This window comes from Oreochromis niloticus, linkage group LG4 (assembly GCF_001858045.2).
Source record: "Oreochromis niloticus isolate F11D_XX linkage group LG4, O_niloticus_UMD_NMBU, whole genome shotgun sequence".
In the NCBI taxonomy this organism is placed as follows: domain Eukaryota; kingdom Metazoa; phylum Chordata; class Actinopteri; order Cichliformes; family Cichlidae; genus Oreochromis; species Oreochromis niloticus.
In genome coordinates, this window is record NC_031969.2 from 23,383,983 (window position 1) to 23,400,019 (window position 16,037).

Below are 16,037 nucleotides of genomic sequence, written 5' to 3' on the forward strand. Positions count from 1 at the left end.
GTCCAGCCCTGGCACCTGCGGCCCACTTATGTGCACCCCTGGTTATAGAGCTAGTTATGTAGCTATTTGGTGATTATGTGTTTTGATATTTACATGTGTACACATTTGAATGTTTACACATACATGTTCAAAGCAGTAATAAGTATGTGTTATATCTACCTAGTTGTTTTCCCTGCATTGATCTGAGTACAAGATTTCCTGGCTTCTGAGAGGCCAGTGAAGTATTCATGAGGGCAGTACACAGGAAGTGTTGGTTTTGTTGTTGCTGTGTGCTGAGAGTAAAGAGGCTAAGAAAGTTATCCGTCTCCATCTTGGTGTTCCTAATTATTCAGAGAGAATCCAAACCATCTAGTGAACCCCCACGTTACATTACTAATAGTAACGTTACTACAGCTGTTAGTTACTAGCAGTAACTAGCTGTTACTACTGTGTATGGTTTGTACACTAGACTTCTCCTTTTGTTGCCCAGTGGAAATAAATGGCCTCTGAGCTCCATCACTGTGTCTAGTTCATGTTGGTACTTTAGTGGAGATTTTAAAATATGATAAATTTGACCAGTTCTTAGCAAATGGTTTGTGTCTAAATGTGTCACTTTTAATAAGCCACCTAGCTCACTAGATCTATATAAAAGCAAGACACTATAGGAACTTTTACTGAGAATCTTTTAGTAACAGTAACTCGTTTAATTAACAAACATTAAATTTCTTTTCAAATTCATTGATTTATTTCTTTAATTTATGTATACTTATGTATTTATTATTTGATTTATCATGAAAAATACACTTTAAAAACCTTTGGTAAATCCACAGGTAGGTCTGGCCTGTTACATGTCTTTCACATAAAATACTGGTTGCAGCAGCTGTTGCTTCTTAGATATTTTCTGCATTATATGGCTATCTGTAGAGCTAATAAACATTCCTTCTGGATACTCCTTTTCAAAAGTGTTACTAAGTGGCTAAACAATTCAGTATGGCTTTTTATTTATTACTTTTAATAGCTCCCTCTTTAACGATTACATTTACATTCTAAACATTATTTTATGAAAGCAAAGAAACAATAAAATGAATGAGTCATTTTCAAAACATTTATTTAAGCTTGCAGCATAAAAAGCATCCAACAGATGATTCATATTTTATGAAATCTGTTGAACAGCTTCATTCAAGTGTGTCTTATTCAGCAGACTCACTCTGAAATAACAAACAAACAAAAAAAGAGAGTTAATCAGAGGTTTTAAAAGTTATTTGACAAAAGTTATTTGTTTTAACATATCTTGTTTTAATAATGTTTGCTTAACGGCACAAAACATGACAATGTGTGTCACTTATAATGATGAGCACAATTTTTTTTTATTTTTTGTATATTTGGACAGAAGTTGCTACCTTTCCAGTGTCACGGCTCTTGGCTCTCAACTTGTTGACCTGGGACTCAGCAATCTCAGCACGCTCCTAAGCTTCCTCCAGCTCATGCTGGACCTTCCTGAGCCTGGACATGTGAGTGTTTGCCTGCTCCTCCTGTAAGGATTTACAAAGATACTGACTTAGTTATAGGGGAGTCAATGATCATGCTATGAACCAAGCTGAAGGAAATTTGTCATATAATTGTAGTTGACTCACAGCCTCCTCAGCCTGTTTCTTGTAAGCCTTGACTTTGAGCTGCAGCTTGTTGACCAGATCCTGAAGTCTTGCGATGTTCTTCTTGTCCTCCTCAGTCTAAACAATTAGGATTGTAAGTCAAAGGAATTGGCACAATAAATGAGATCATTTTTAGTTAGATAATTAATTACCTCGTAGGTGAGCTCTTTCACTCTCCTCTCATATTTCCGGACTCCTTTAATGGCATCAGCTCCACGTCGCTGCTCAGCTTCCAGTTCAGCTTCCAGTTCACACACCTGGAATTTGATAAAAGAATATAATATAATAAAAAAAAAAAATGTAGCTACATTATTATTGTCATAGTAAAGCATAGAAATAAAAGTGTCTTAATTCTACTTCATCGTCATCATCTTTATTTATAAAGCACTTTAAAACAACCATAGTTGACACAAAGTGCTGTACACCAAAACTAAGTAATAAAGATACATAAGATATAAATAAATAACAAAAAAAAGAAAATAAGTAAATTAATTAAATCATAATTAATTAAATTACAAGAAAAACGAAGTCTCGCTGAGGGCAAAAGAACATGTCTACACAAAGGTTGACTTTTTTAGCATTTTTAATTTTAGCACTGTGTATAGTTTGTACCCTGGACTCCAGTTTCTGGAGCTGCTTCTTGCCACCCTTCATGGCGAGGTTCTCAGCCTCATCCAGACGGTGCTGCAGGTCCTTGACTGTGACCTCCAGGTTCTTCTTCATCCTCTCCAGGTGAGCACTGGTATCCTGCTCCTTCTTCAGCTCCTCAGCCATCATGGCAGCCTGAAGTGATGAAATATTTCCAAAATTTTAAATCTGTTTTACATTAAAATTGAACTTAACATGAACTGCAAAAAGGAGATTTCAGAACCCTGTAAGAGTGAAAAATAAACTAGAAGAAAAAAAAATCTCACATCAGTGATAGCCTTTTTGGCCTTCTCCTCAGCATTTCTTGCTTCTTGAACTGCATCATCCACCTCACCCTGAACCTGGACAAGGTCAGACTCCAGCTTCTTCTTGGTGTTCAAAAGACTGGTGTTCTGAATGAAGCAAGAAAAATATATTTTGGGTTAAATATTGGAGGCTATATCCAATAGCCTACATATGTATCTACATATGTAGAATATATCAGAATCGATACACTAGTCTCATCATAATATCAACAACAGCATTTATGTTTTTTAATGGTTAGGCATTTATTTTATTATTGGTTTATTTATTAACCTGCAGTTTAATTCTGTATTATATTATGTTTTTTGTTCCCTAATCCTTAAGTGTGTTAATTCTGGTTCAGATATACAAAGAAAAATATGTATAAAGAATTTTTGTTATATTATAATGAGTGATACAAACAAAAAAACCTGAGAGTGAAGCAGTCCAACACGCTCGCTAGCATCAACCAACTCCTGCTCAGCTACTTTGCGTCCTCTCTCTGTCTGCTCCAGAGCGGCTCTCAGCTCCTCAATCTCAGCCACCATTAGACCATTTCTGCGCTCCACCATGGCGACCTGCTCCTTCATGTCTTCCTGTCCTCTGAGAGCATCGTCAAGGTGCAGTTGGGCATCCTGTTAATAAGCAAACAACAATACAAACAAAGAAATACAATTTACTGTGTCTTACTAGTTAATTGAGACAAAATCATCTACCAACTCACCTTGAGCTGTCCTTGGACATTCCTCAGTTGTTTCTGGGCCTCAGCAGCCTGTCTGTTGGCATGGCTCAGCTGAATCTCCATCTCATTCAGGTCTCCCTCCATCTTCTTCTTGACTCTCAGGGCATCATTCCTGCTCCTGACCTCAGCATCAAGAGTGCTCTGCATGGAGTCAATCACCCTCTGGCTGTTCCTCTTGATCTGCTCCATCTCCTCGTCCTTCTCTGCCAGCTTCCTGTCAATCTCACTTTTCACCTGGTTTAGCTCAAGCTGAACACGAAGGATCTTGGCCTCCTCGTGCTCCAGAGTTCCCTTTAAATGATTTAAAGAGTTTTGTAAAAAAAAATGTTATTGCAACATAAACTGGAGAAGGGATACTTTTATAAATTTGAATACAAACAAAGTACATTTTTATAAAATACATTACCTCAGCTTCCTCCAGAGCTGTCTGAATTTCAGACTTCTCAGTCTCAACAGTCTTCTTGGCCTTTTCCAGCTCATGGATGCTCTTTCCTGTCTCACCAATCTGCTCAGTCAGATCTGAGATCTCCTCTACAGAGCAAACAAAGCCAAGAGTTAGAGTACTTGGAGCTGATATATGCAAATGTTTTTGCCACAACAAAAGCTGTAAATGAATATAAACATTAGAATCATATCCATATGATCTATAGCAAGATAAGCATACGCTGTAGGTTCTTGTTCTCTCTCTTCATGGTCTCAAGATGATCCAGAGCCTCTTCATATGAGTTCTTCATCTTGAACAACTCAGTGCTGAGAGAACGAGCCTCCTTTTGGGCTCCTTCCAGCTCTGCCTGGCTCTCCTCATACTTCTGCTTCCATTCTGCCAGGACCTATGTTAATATGGGTTATTCAGTTAGTTGCTATTATGGGTGTATCCCTCTTCTTATCATATTAGTCATGTTTAAAACTTTACCTTATCAAAGTTCCTCTGCTTCTTGTCAAGGTTGGCAGCCAGAGCATTAGCTCTCTCCACATCAATCATGAGGTCCTCCACCTCACCCTGCAGCCTCTGCTTGGTCTTTTCCAGTGAGGCACACTTGGAGTTCACAGCTTCAATGGATTCCTCAGCCTCCTGCAGACGCTGGGCAAGCTTTTTCCTGCAATGAGCATTGATGTTATTTGCCTAGAGAGACATCCATTTACAAGGCAACTGATACACAGAAAAACTGAAATTTAGCTTAGTATTGATGTAATCTTTATCAAGAACTAGAAAGGATTCATATACTTGGCCTCCTCCAGCTCCTCAGTTCGTTGAATGGCATCAGTCTCATATTTGGATCGCCACTGAGCCACCTCACTGTTGGCCTTGGACATTCCTCGCTGCAGCTCAGCCTTGGCCTCCTGCTCCTCCTCAAACTGCTCTCTGAGCAGATCACAGTCATGGCGTGCTGACTGAACAGCATGAGCCAGGGCATTCTTGGCCTAAAACATAGCGTTAAGTACATTAAATTCAAGGAAATGTAAATGTCAGACTTGTACTGTACACAGCGGAATAAGGAAGTTATTTATTTTCATTTGACAGTTTTTCATTTTATGAATTGACTAAATGGCAACAGAATAGGGCTGATAACTAAGGGACTGTTCATGGGCACCTTAACCTGTCAGTGTCAAGTGTAATTCTTTTCCAGTTTTAAGGAGTGCAGTCAGATATATATACATATGCACATATATTATATATGTGTTGGTCAGGCTTCACTAAATATTTTTCAGAATTTTCTAGATATTGTTATTTTAAAATCTACCTTTATTTCCTCCTCAACATGCCTCTTAAGCTCCTCAATCTGCTGAGTGAAGGCTTGCTTGCCCCTGGTCAGCTGGGAAATCAGAGCTCCTTTCTCCTCATGTTGGCGAGACAGCTCACCTGTAATGAGCACACATGTATGAAGCTGATGTTCTTTTCTTTTTAGCCACAGATTGGTTGTAAATATTGGTCACTTACCATTCTCTGTTTGTAGTCTCGCCTTCTGGGCATTAATGTCATTCAGCTGGCGAACATTCTCATCATTTTTGGCTTTCAGCTCACTTAGCTGATCCTCTAGAGTTCTGCACATTTTCTCCAAGTTGCCCTACCAGCAGCATAACAAGAATAAAAATGTAAAAAATAAATGTCAGTTACTGTGGTATGAAATGTTTTGTGAGTCATGCGTAATCTTTGAGTTTAAAGTTTGCAAGGATCTAAACTTAACCAAATGCTAAATCATGTTTGAAAACAATGTTTTCAACAATTTTTACCTCAAAGATTTCTTGAAAGAATTAACATACTTGTATTTACTTTTAGTTTGCTTAAAAATGTTACAGTTAGTAGGAAAAGGTTTTGGGCATATATACCACAAGGAAATTTATAACAGTGAATTGGCCCTTATTCATTGAGCGTTACACAAAACTTTAACACAAAATTAGGAGCATGAAGATATTAGAATGTTTATGACCTTATACCTTTGCTTTAGTGACAGCCTCCATATTGCTGGAGAGGTCATCAATCTCCATCATGTACTCGCTCTTCTCCTTCTCCAGCTTCTGTTTGACACGCTGGAGGTTGTCGATTTGCTCTCCGAGCTCTGCAACAGTGTCAGCCTGCTTCTTACGTAGAGCTGCTGCAGTAGCTTCATGCTGCAGAGTTGATTCCTCAAGATCACAACGCAGTTTCTGGAACTCAGCCTCTCGCTTCTTGTTCATCTCAATCTGAGCAGCTGTTGCTCCACCAGCTTCCTCGAGCCTCTCGCTGATCTCTTCAAGCTCCCTGGAGAGGTCGGCTCTCTGCTTCTCTACCTTAGCCCGAGCTGCCCTCTCAGCCTCAATCTCCTCTTCCAGCTCTTCAATACGAGCCTTTAGGGTAATAACACCACAAAGTCTTACTGAGTTGACAAGTTTTAGTTTCACTGAACATAATATTCACCTAAAATAATGGTACCTGGAGTTCTTTGATCTTCTTCTGAAGCTGAGCACCAAGAGACTGCTCATCCTCAATTTTGCTAAGAAGTTGGCTGATTTCAAAGTCCTTCCTGTAAGTGGAGAAGAAAAAGAAATGACTCTGACAGCTCTGTGGCTCTTCAGAATGCAAGTGTAGGAACTTTATCAGTAACTTTTTTTTACTTCTTGATTTTCTCATCAGACTGCTGCTTGTCATTCTCCAGATCCATTATGGATTCCTGAGCCAGTTTCAGATCTCCCTCCAGCTTCCTCTTGGCTCTCTCAAGGTCCATGCGGAGCTTCTTCTCTTGCTCCAATGAGCCCTCAAGCTTATTTAAAAATAGTTACATATGTTTCCAATTGAATGATCCATAATAATATAAAATATTTTTAAAAAAAGAAATCTCCTTTATTTTCAGATGCTGTTTTCTTACATCATCAACTTGCTGTTCCAGTTTTGTCTTGGACTTGGTCAGAGTGTTGACTTTGTCCTCCTCTGCCTGGAGATCATCCAGTGTTTGCTGATGGGCCTCTTGTAAGGCTTTCTTCTCCTTGGTTAACTTGGCAATTGACTCATCTTGAGATGCCATCTCCTCTGTCAGGTTTTTCACCTGAAATAATGTGTATATATTAAGTTTCATTTTCTTCCACAACTTGCTGAATATTTGAACATTTAGGTGTCTAGTCAAAGAGCAATATTACATATTTTAATTGAACTAAGAATACAATCAAAATGAACTGAACCTTGTTTTCTGTGGCATGTTTCTCCTTCTCCACTTTGGCCAAGGTGAGCTCCAAGTCATCAATGTCCTTCTTCAGCTCAGAGCATTCATCCTCCAGCTTCCTCTTCTTAGCAGTCAGCTCAGCATTGATTTCCTCTTCATCCTCCAGTCTCTCACTTGTCTCTTTGAGTTTGGCCTCGAGCTGGATCTTGCTCTTAATGAGCCCCTCACACCTTTCTTCAGCATCAGATAGATTCTCAACTTCCTATAGTACACAGTGAACAGACAGTAAAATCTTATCAGTAATAATTTGTTGTAATGGATATTGGATTTGCTAATTAAGTCTTAACTGTAAGTAAGTAACTAAAGAACAGTGGAGACAGAGGATGAGTTAGGTATGCAGCCTTTTAATACCTAACCTGTATACATGAAATAAATATTGTCATACTTTGGTTTCCTACTTACTGCAGCCACTTGAAGTTGCAGGTCATTCTTCTCCTGCAGCAGGCCAACCATCTTCTCTTCCAGTTCCTTCTTCTTGGCCAGAGCAGTAGCCAGGTCTGTCTGCATCTTCTCATAGTTCTCCTTCATGTTCTGGAGCTCCTTCTCAGTCTCAGCACTCTTCAGAAGAGGCTTGATCTTGAAGTACAGTTTCAGCCATGGCCAGTTCTTGACATTCATGAAAGAACGGATGTTGTACTGGATGGTGTAGAGTGAATCTCTAAAAAAACAAACAAACAAAGAAAAAAACAAATATAAAAGTGTTATTTTTAGTGTAGTAGGTAGTAGTGTAGTAGTACTTTTAGGGAAAAGAAAAGACACTACTATTACAATAATGGTACCTCCTCTCCATCATCTTAACAAACTCTTTCCTCATGACGTATCCTCTGCAGAGAGCCTGAGTCATGGTCACCAGCTCAGCCAGTTTTTCATCTCTCATTTCTTCAAGAGTGCCGAGCAGACCAGCTTTGAAGAACACCTTTTTTTTGGTGTGGAAAAATATAAGTACAGGTGCAACCTGGCAGTGTTTATTTTTTTTAAACCCATTAATATAATGATATTAATAATAATAATGTGTACCTTAGTGTGCCCAAACTTGTACTGTGTGTGATCCACATCAATGGAGCCAAGCAGCTTCTCTGAAGCTTTCTTGTTGTCAATGAACTGTCCCTCAGGGATGACACTGGCATTCAACACTTTGTATCTTCAAGAGAGAATCATGTTGTTACTTGGATTTTTCTTCCATCATATTCAAGTTTGTCCTTTACAACAACAATGAAATCATTTCTGCTGTCTAATACAGTAATGTGCTGTCACCTCTGCTTGAAGTCACCATAGAGGATTCTGCTGGGGAAACCCTTTCTGCAGATTCTGATGCCCTCCAGTACACCGTTACACCTCAGCTGGTGGATGACCAGGAAGTTCTCCATAAGACCTGAGAGTCAGAAATTTATGAAGTTTCAAAACTTTATTTATGTCAGTTTGTCATTTTTGCAGTTAGTGGGACTTTGGGGTGTTTTACCTGGGGTCTTTGTCTCATTGGGAATCAGGCAACGGACAAAGTGAGGATGAGTGCTTCTTAAGTTGGTCATCAGCTTGGCCAGATTCTCCTGTAGATCAGCATCATTAGATAATAGTTTAATAATATTTAAATCCAAGATTTTAAATTGATATCTTAAAAAATAAATCTATACATACTCTGAAAAGTGCAGAGACAGTCTGGAAGGAACCACCCTTCTTCTTACCACCCTTCTTGCCACCACCACCAGCAGCCTCTGTTTTCATAAACAGTAAATTTGAATAGTGAAACTGCATAAATATTTTAAAGGTGTAGTGTTTTAATAACTAAATACCCTGCCTAAAGCAGTAATTAACTTAAAATAGAGCCACAGAGCCAGTATGAATATAAACTGAATGTCCCTCATCTAAAATCTATAAATACATTACCTTTACCTTTCTTATAGTAAATGTTTCAAATTTGCCTATTTAAGTCATGTTGGTCACTGTCTTATAATTACAGTTCTATATATTTTCAAACTATACATATTATTCTGCAGTATTCAGAATAGACAGATGCAGAATAGACAATTGCATACGACATGTACTGGATAATGGAGTTCCTGATTACTCGTATTTCTTACCATCAGTTGAGGCATGAGCTGCATACAGGAAGCACAGCAGTTTGTTTGAAGACTTCTGGTAGAGCTGAACAACTGATTCATTCAGTGGGTCCTTGTTCTTGTCTAGCCAGCCAGAGATATTGTAGTCCACTGTACCAGCATAGTGAACCAGAGCGAAGTGTGCCTCAGCCTTTCCCTTTGCAGGCTTTGGCTTCTCAAAGCCCTTGCTCTTTCCAAGATGCTGATCGTGCAGCTTGTTCTTGAAAGTTGTGTCAGAGGCCTTGGGGAACATGCACTCCTCTTCAAGGATGGAGAAGATGCCCATTGGCTGAGAAAATGTCACATATTATATCAGGGCTCTAGAGTGCGACCAAATTTTTCAATGGTGTGACTAAAAAAAAAATCTCTGCAACTCTCCGTGTGGTCAACAACAGACACACATTATGCCCCTATCGTGGTCTAAACCAATCAGAGATAGTCAGGGGCAGGGCCTCTCTGATTGGCCATGGTCCAGTTTAAAGTGCAGGTGGATAGAGAGAGGTGAGTAGCTTGAATAAAGTGATATCCTGAATCGACTTTAAATATAAATGTATTTTGCCAGAAACGCCAGATTCGCAGGTTAGAGCTCACAAAACTATTTCAACAACCACCAAACAGCAAACGAGAGCAGGTAAACTGACTCCACACAAAGACGTAAATACAGAGCGCGGACCCGACGCATCAGAATCAGCTTTCTCAGCTTTCTCACCCGATGGCACGTAGACGGACACGGACACACCGTCGGAGAGGGGTCTGCTCTGTGTTTACGTCTTTTTGCGCTAGATTCTGAGCCGCGGATTTTGTCTGTCTCTAACCAAAATTCACCGAGCCAGCAGCAAACTACGCTTCACATTTGATAAATGTCGTGATGAATTCCCTCTTACTTGTGCTGTTTTGCTTCCACCACGATAAAAATCACACTTCATGCACAGCTCTCTCTCTTTCTCTGTGTACTTCAAGAACAGTTTCCCGTTTCAAATCTGTTTTCTGCATTATTCATTCGCTTATTACCCATCAGTCTACCGTTGTTTACAGCGCTGTCGGCCGCTGTCTTTTTCTTTTCTTTTTCTTTTCTTTTTTTTTTTACTTAAATGACCTCGGACTAGAAAGCCTAATTTCTGCTGTTCAATACTGAAGAAATTTTTAAAATTATGCAAAATTGCAGAATATTGCAGAATATTTTTAAGGTTATCTGCTATAAAAAGCCAGGCCAGGAAAATCTCCTTCATGTTTTTCTGTGTTTTTTCTCAGTTACTTTCACACAAAGGCATCTGCTGTGATGTTCACAATTCTGATGAAGTCTCACATGTATCAGTACTGATAAATGATCAGAATTATAATATTTCTGACTGTCTGAGGCAAAATTGAATCGAATCAGGACTTTAAGAACCGGAATCGAATGGATTATAGAAATCAGTGATGATACCCAGCGCTAGTGAGCGGCCTAGGCCTGACAGAAGTGGATGTAGCTGTGGGTAATAAGAAAAGATGAAAAGAACTATTGATAACTTTTTTGTTAAGTTAAGGCCTGATCCGTCTGAAATTCATAGCCAGTGCTCTGACACGGTGCCATCAGTCTTTGAATGCTGAAAAAGCACAGTGTATCCAGAAAACACATTATATGCTGCAATAAATGCACTGCCCAAGTGTCCTCTCTCCCCACTGCCTTTCAGAGGCAGGCAACAGCAAACAGGTCACCAGAGGAGGCCGAGATGATGATTAAGTTTAACATTTTCTACAATATTGCTAAAGAGTGCCAAAGCACTTTAAGTACAAGATTGTTAGTTAATCATTTACAAATCAATATTGTCAATATTGTCTCACATGTAAAACTGCGGTGTTAAGCGATGTGGTTGAAAAATTTGAGTGCGCCTAACTTTTGCACCTAATCTAATCTAATCTAATCTAATCTAATAACATTAGATTTATAACTGATTATATTATAGCTGTATTCAAGATTGCCTGTTTAATGATAAATTCTCTTCTTCCAGGTCAACAATGCTGTCTCGGCTTTGTGCAAATCTGTCTATGAGAAAATGTTCTTGTGGATGGTTGTGCGTATCAATGAGATGCTGGACACTGTAACTTTAAAAAGTTAGGCGCACTGGTGCAACTGTGGCAAAAAGTTAGTTTAGAGCCCTGTATATTATTGTTTTTTGAAGGTGACATACACCCACATGTACATTTCTTCCAGGACAGCTTCTTACCTTCTCAATAAGCTCAATGCAGGCAGCCAAGTCCATACCAAAGTCAATGAACTCCCATTGAATGCCCTCTTTCTTGTACTCCTCTTGCTCCAGGACAAACATGTGATGGTTGAAGAACTGTTGCAGTTTCTCATTGGTGAAGTTGATGCAAAGTTGCTCCAAGCTGTTGAACTGTAATTAAAGAAAGGTATTTAAATTCATGCCAAAATGTTATTTTTCTTTTAAATCTACTTGGATAATTTTTACTGCTCACATCAAAGATCTCAAATCCAGCGATATCCAGCACTCCAATGAAGAACTGTCTGGGCTGCTTTGTGTCCAGCATCTCATTGATACGCACAACCATCCACAAGAACATTTTCTCATAGACAGATTTGCACAGAGCCGAGACAGCATTGTTGACCTGGAAGAAGAGAATTTATCATTAAACAGGCAATCTTGAATACAGCTATCATATAATCAGTTATAAATCTAATGTTATTAGATTAGATTAGGTTATATTAGATTAGATTAGATTAGATTAGATATTTTTTTTAATTACCTGTGGGACGGTCTGACCTTTGGTCACAAACTCATTGCCGACCTTGACTCTTGGGTAGCACAAAGCTTTCAGCATGTCAGCTGAGTTCAGGCCCATCAGATAGGAGATTTTGTCTGCCACTGTTTTGAATTAAACAGTGAGCCCAATAAATATTCATGAAATGTATGTCACACACATTGTCAACACTAGAAAACATACATTATGAGAATGCAATTATTTTATTATTTACCCTCAGTGCCATCAGGTTCAGCCTGCTCTTCACGCTGCTTCTGCTTGAATTTCATGTTGCCATGATGCATCACAGCACCAGTCAGCTTGTAGATGCTTAACTTCTCATCAGCAGTAAAGCCCAAGATGTCAATAGCAGTCTGTAAGAAAAAAGCGTGAAATCATGAAATAGTCTAAAAAAAAAAAATACAGATTTATGGTTAAGTATAATATTGTTTGTGAAAGTGAAATGTATTTTTACATCTGTTGCAATGAACTCCTCCACATCATTGATGCTCTTGACAGTGATTTCGCCCTGACTGATCATTGGGTAGTCATAGGGGTTGGTCGTGATCAGCAGAACCTCTGAAAGCAGAAGTTAAATCCATTAATTTTATTAGCAAATAAAATTTTAATTCAAAATTTTAATTTAAATTAGACTGCCTGTGAATTAATATAATAAAAGATGAGTTGTCATACCCAGGAGCTCAGGCTTGTGGCCTGTCATCAGCTGATAGAAAATGTGGTAGCTCCTCTCAGCAGACAACTGGAAGGTAACACGGGACTTCTCCAGCAGATCTAATAATAACAAATAACAATGAGAAAATTTAGGATTATCACAAAAATCTTTTCCAGGGCATCACTTGTGCATCAAGTCAAGAAGAAGCAGAAATACAGCCCCACAGAATATTCAGTAAACAAATGAATGTGTAGTTGGTAGTAATTACACAGCCTTTCTATAAAAATAAAAGAAACCGAAAAAGCAGTTGCGGTATTAGCTAAAAGTAATATTTGCTGAATATTCCTGTCTATTACATTACAAATACTTTTCACCACCACTTAAATGGTTTTTTAGTACCTAAACATTTAGGTAAAAATTCCTCTTTCAAGGAATGTAAATTGTAATCCTTAGATTTCAAACCATTTTCAAAATAATTATAGTATACATGGTGCTTTGTTCAACCTTTATTAGCCCTATAGGGACAATGAGGATTTGTGATTAGTATCGAGTGTTTATTGATGATATGGTAAGTAACCACTTCTGCTGCTACACACACAACATCAGACAGTAATACCATTAAAATACACCTATCGTGTCCAAAATTGAACTTCACTTTGCTGCCTCCGGACACTTATTAATCAAAACAAAACACATAAAAACACAAACACACACATATACAGAAAAGCAAAAACAAAACAACCCCCCGCACTTACAATAGACAAATTAATTACACTTTTAACTTACACGTTTCAATATCAGCTGAAGCAAGTTTTCCAGTGGAACCAAAGTGGGTTCTGATGAATTTACCCTAAACAGTCAGATCGTTATAAAAATTGCAGTCTATAGTAGAGTGGTACATGTTTCACAGCATCTCCTTTGTGTAATCACTTACAAAACGAGAGGAGTTGTCATTTCTCACAGTCTTGGCATTACCGTAGGCCTCCAGCAGAGGGTTGGCAGCGACAATTTGGTCCTCCAGGGAGCCCTGCAGGAAGAGATAATAAGATTAGATAAATACATAAACTCAACCCACACATGGGTCTATCATAAATAACCAATATTACCTGCATCTTGCCAGGTGATGATTCCTTCTTAGCTCCAAGAGCTGCAATTGTTGCAAAGTACTGGATGACACGTTTGGTGTTGACAGTCTTTCCTGCACCAGATTCTCCGCTGGAAACAGTATAAGAGACATATTTTCAAGATTCACCCTCTGTATCAAGTTTTAGAGATAATCATGTGTGCAATACTCACGTAATCAGGACAGACTGGTTCTCCCTATCTGGAATACAAACATTAAAGCATTTTATCTAACTGCAGCAATAACCTCACATTTAAGGCATCTTTTAGTTTGTATTCACAAACTTTAACAGTAACTACTACTTACCAGTGAGCATGAACTGATAGCCATTGTCAGAGATGGAGAAAATGTGAGGTGGAGCCTCAATCCTCTTCTTTCCTCTGTATGCTGCTACACATGTAGCATCATATACAGGAAGCCACTTGTAGGGATTGACGACGACGCAGAACAACCCAGAGTAGGTCTGTATCGTAGTAGAGAGCACAAGGGTTGCTTACATTTTTGATTTACATTTTATTTCTTTTAGATAAACTTTCAAATAAAAACTTACGTAGATCATCCATGATGCAAAACGCTCTTTGAGGTTAAACAGCACAGATGGCTCGTTAAGGTGGGTCATCATTGCCATATCCTCCATCTTATCGAACTTTGGAGGGTTCCTGGGGTGGATGTCTTCCTCTTTCACAGTGACCGTCTGAATAGAAAGCAATTTTTAAATAATCAAAAGGGTGTTTGTTGTGTAAAGATATAGCAGAAAAATGTTTACGTAGATAGGATGACAAATATACAGACGTAAAATGGAAAGAATTTTTACCTACCTTTCCTCCCTCTGTCTCAACAGTGGCTTTACCACCATCCCTCTTAATAAGTTTACACTTGACATATAGCTCATCAGGATCAGTCACAAAGAAGGCTGTCTTGGCATCAAATGGGGTGTTTTGAGCCTCAATCCTCTCCTTTTCTGGCTTCCGGAGGTAAACGGCTGCCGGGCCATACTGCTCCATCTCCGCGTCTGTGCTCATGTTGGCACTTTAATGGAGACTGAATATATGACATAAATTGAAACAATGTGACCATTTATGAGTTCTTGAAATTTTCTTAAGCAGATATCTTCTATCATGAAAATGTCATTTACATTGAACCACTTACCTCACTGGATCCCAACTGAAAACTAATGGTATCTTGTGTAAAGATGCTACAATGTAAAGAAATGCCAAAATTAAGCTGGTTTGCTACTTTGAGTCTAATATTTCAGCCATCATATTTCAGTAAAAATATTTATTCATTCAGTTGACTGACCAAAGTGCTACTACACTCAATCAGCAGCAACATATTTAACAGGAATGTTTAAACCGTTAAAATTACAAGTTACAAAGAGTATTTTTATTGTGTTCAGGGGGAGAAGACAGCCGCAGGAAATTTTATTTTAAGCATCAGTTAGCTAGGACTACACAAAGGTTAATGAGTCCAACGGTTAGGGGTATACGACTGTGGAACTCTCTTCATTATAATTTAAAGAATTGTATAAATTTATATTGTTTTAAAAAGTGTTATATGCTTAAAACGATAACTCAATATGAAGAATGTGAATGAAATTGGAGTTCATTGATGAAGGATCCATTATAATTTTTTGTTTTATTTATTTTAATTTTATTTTTCTCCTTGTTACCATGTGGAGTGGTATATTCTGATTGTAAATTTGTATATTCTGATGGTAAATTTGTTGTTTGGTTTGTGGTAGGACCGGAGATAAATGTTAATGTTAGTTTGTTCTCTGATTTTTGGTGCCCACTTGTAATATAAGTTGGATTGTAGATAGGGGGCAGGGTTTAATAAGAATATTTTTCTTCTTCCTGCTCCTTTTCACACATGGTTGTAGTGTTTTATTGATAGAAAGTGTGGTTGGTTTGTTTGAACTATTGTACCAAGTGTGAAATAAATAAATAAATGAAATGAAATAAATGAAAATGAAATGAAAATATGGTAACCAGTGAATAATTGACCACACTCACCTGTGTCAGATGCCTGTCAGTTGGACTGGGTTTCCAGAGTTGCTGCTTATATATACTCGAGTGCGCCTGCTCAGCACAGCTGTTACTTGATTTGGTAAAGTACAGTATGCTTGTCACTTTGTTACTTGACAGTTATCGACTCATTGCTGATATCATGAGTACTTATTAACATACCTATATGTTACTTTATGATTGACAGAAACGTTGTGATTTTTGATTATGTTCTGTTAAACATGAGACAAAAAAATGCCAAAAATATTTTTAAACATAATTTTATAGTCAATTTTGACATCTATAATAAAGAAGATAAAATACTGTTGGATCTAAAAAACAAATATTAATTAAAAATTTCTAAACTTTACATATTCTAATAAAGTATTGGTAAGTCAATCT

The 16,037-nt window shown here is 38.1% G+C and overlaps 1 protein-coding gene and 1 long non-coding RNA gene across 2 annotated transcripts; both read right to left on the reverse strand.

Moving 5' to 3' along the window:
• Positions 1-583: 583 nt before the first annotated feature.
• LOC112846715 (uncharacterized) lies at positions 584-1,925 on the reverse strand. The gene is made up of 3 exons (XR_003219849.1): positions 1,784-1,925; positions 1,380-1,709; positions 584-1,187 (listed from the first exon to the last, which is right to left on the reverse strand). It is a non-coding gene; the product is annotated as an uncharacterized LOC112846715 (long non-coding RNA).
• Positions 1,926-2,138: 213 nt separating this feature from the next.
• Positions 2,139-14,669, reverse strand: LOC100705031 (myosin heavy chain, fast skeletal muscle). Its single transcript, XM_019357426.1, has 35 exons — positions 14,451-14,669; positions 14,183-14,326; positions 13,939-14,095; positions 13,806-13,833; positions 13,616-13,724; positions 13,444-13,536; positions 13,296-13,359; positions 12,530-12,628; positions 12,312-12,415; positions 12,072-12,210; positions 11,843-11,961; positions 11,555-11,704; positions 11,302-11,472; positions 9,077-9,383; positions 8,634-8,710; positions 8,458-8,545; positions 8,253-8,370; positions 8,016-8,139; positions 7,778-7,914; positions 7,401-7,656; positions 6,958-7,200; positions 6,648-6,824; positions 6,397-6,542; positions 6,215-6,305; positions 5,740-6,129; positions 5,243-5,369; positions 5,046-5,164; positions 4,529-4,725; positions 4,217-4,400; positions 3,968-4,133; positions 3,710-3,834; positions 3,286-3,594; positions 2,993-3,196; positions 2,546-2,671; positions 2,139-2,414 (listed from the first exon to the last, which is right to left on the reverse strand). The coding sequence occupies exons 1-35, from the start codon at positions 14,652-14,654 to the stop codon at positions 2,139-2,141; spliced, it is 5,568 nt and encodes a 1,855-aa protein (XP_019212971.1). The 5' UTR covers positions 14,655-14,669.
• Between the last annotated feature and the right edge of the window lie 1,368 nt (positions 14,670-16,037).

Bases quoted from the DNA above. Each gene is read 5' to 3' on its own strand.
- LOC100705031 (XM_019357426.1), bottom strand. From the start codon at position 14,654: ATGAGCACAGACGCGGAGATGGAGCAGTATGGCCCGGCAGCCGTTTAC. The intron at 7,915-8,015 runs GTACACATTATT...ACCAAAAAAAAG, and splicing joins ACAAGTTTGGGCACACTAAG to GTGTTCTTCAAAGCTGGTCT. The intron at 6,543-6,647 runs GTAAGAAAACAG...TTTTTAAATAAG, and splicing joins TGGAACAGCAAGTTGATGAT to CTTGAGGGCTCATTGGAGCA.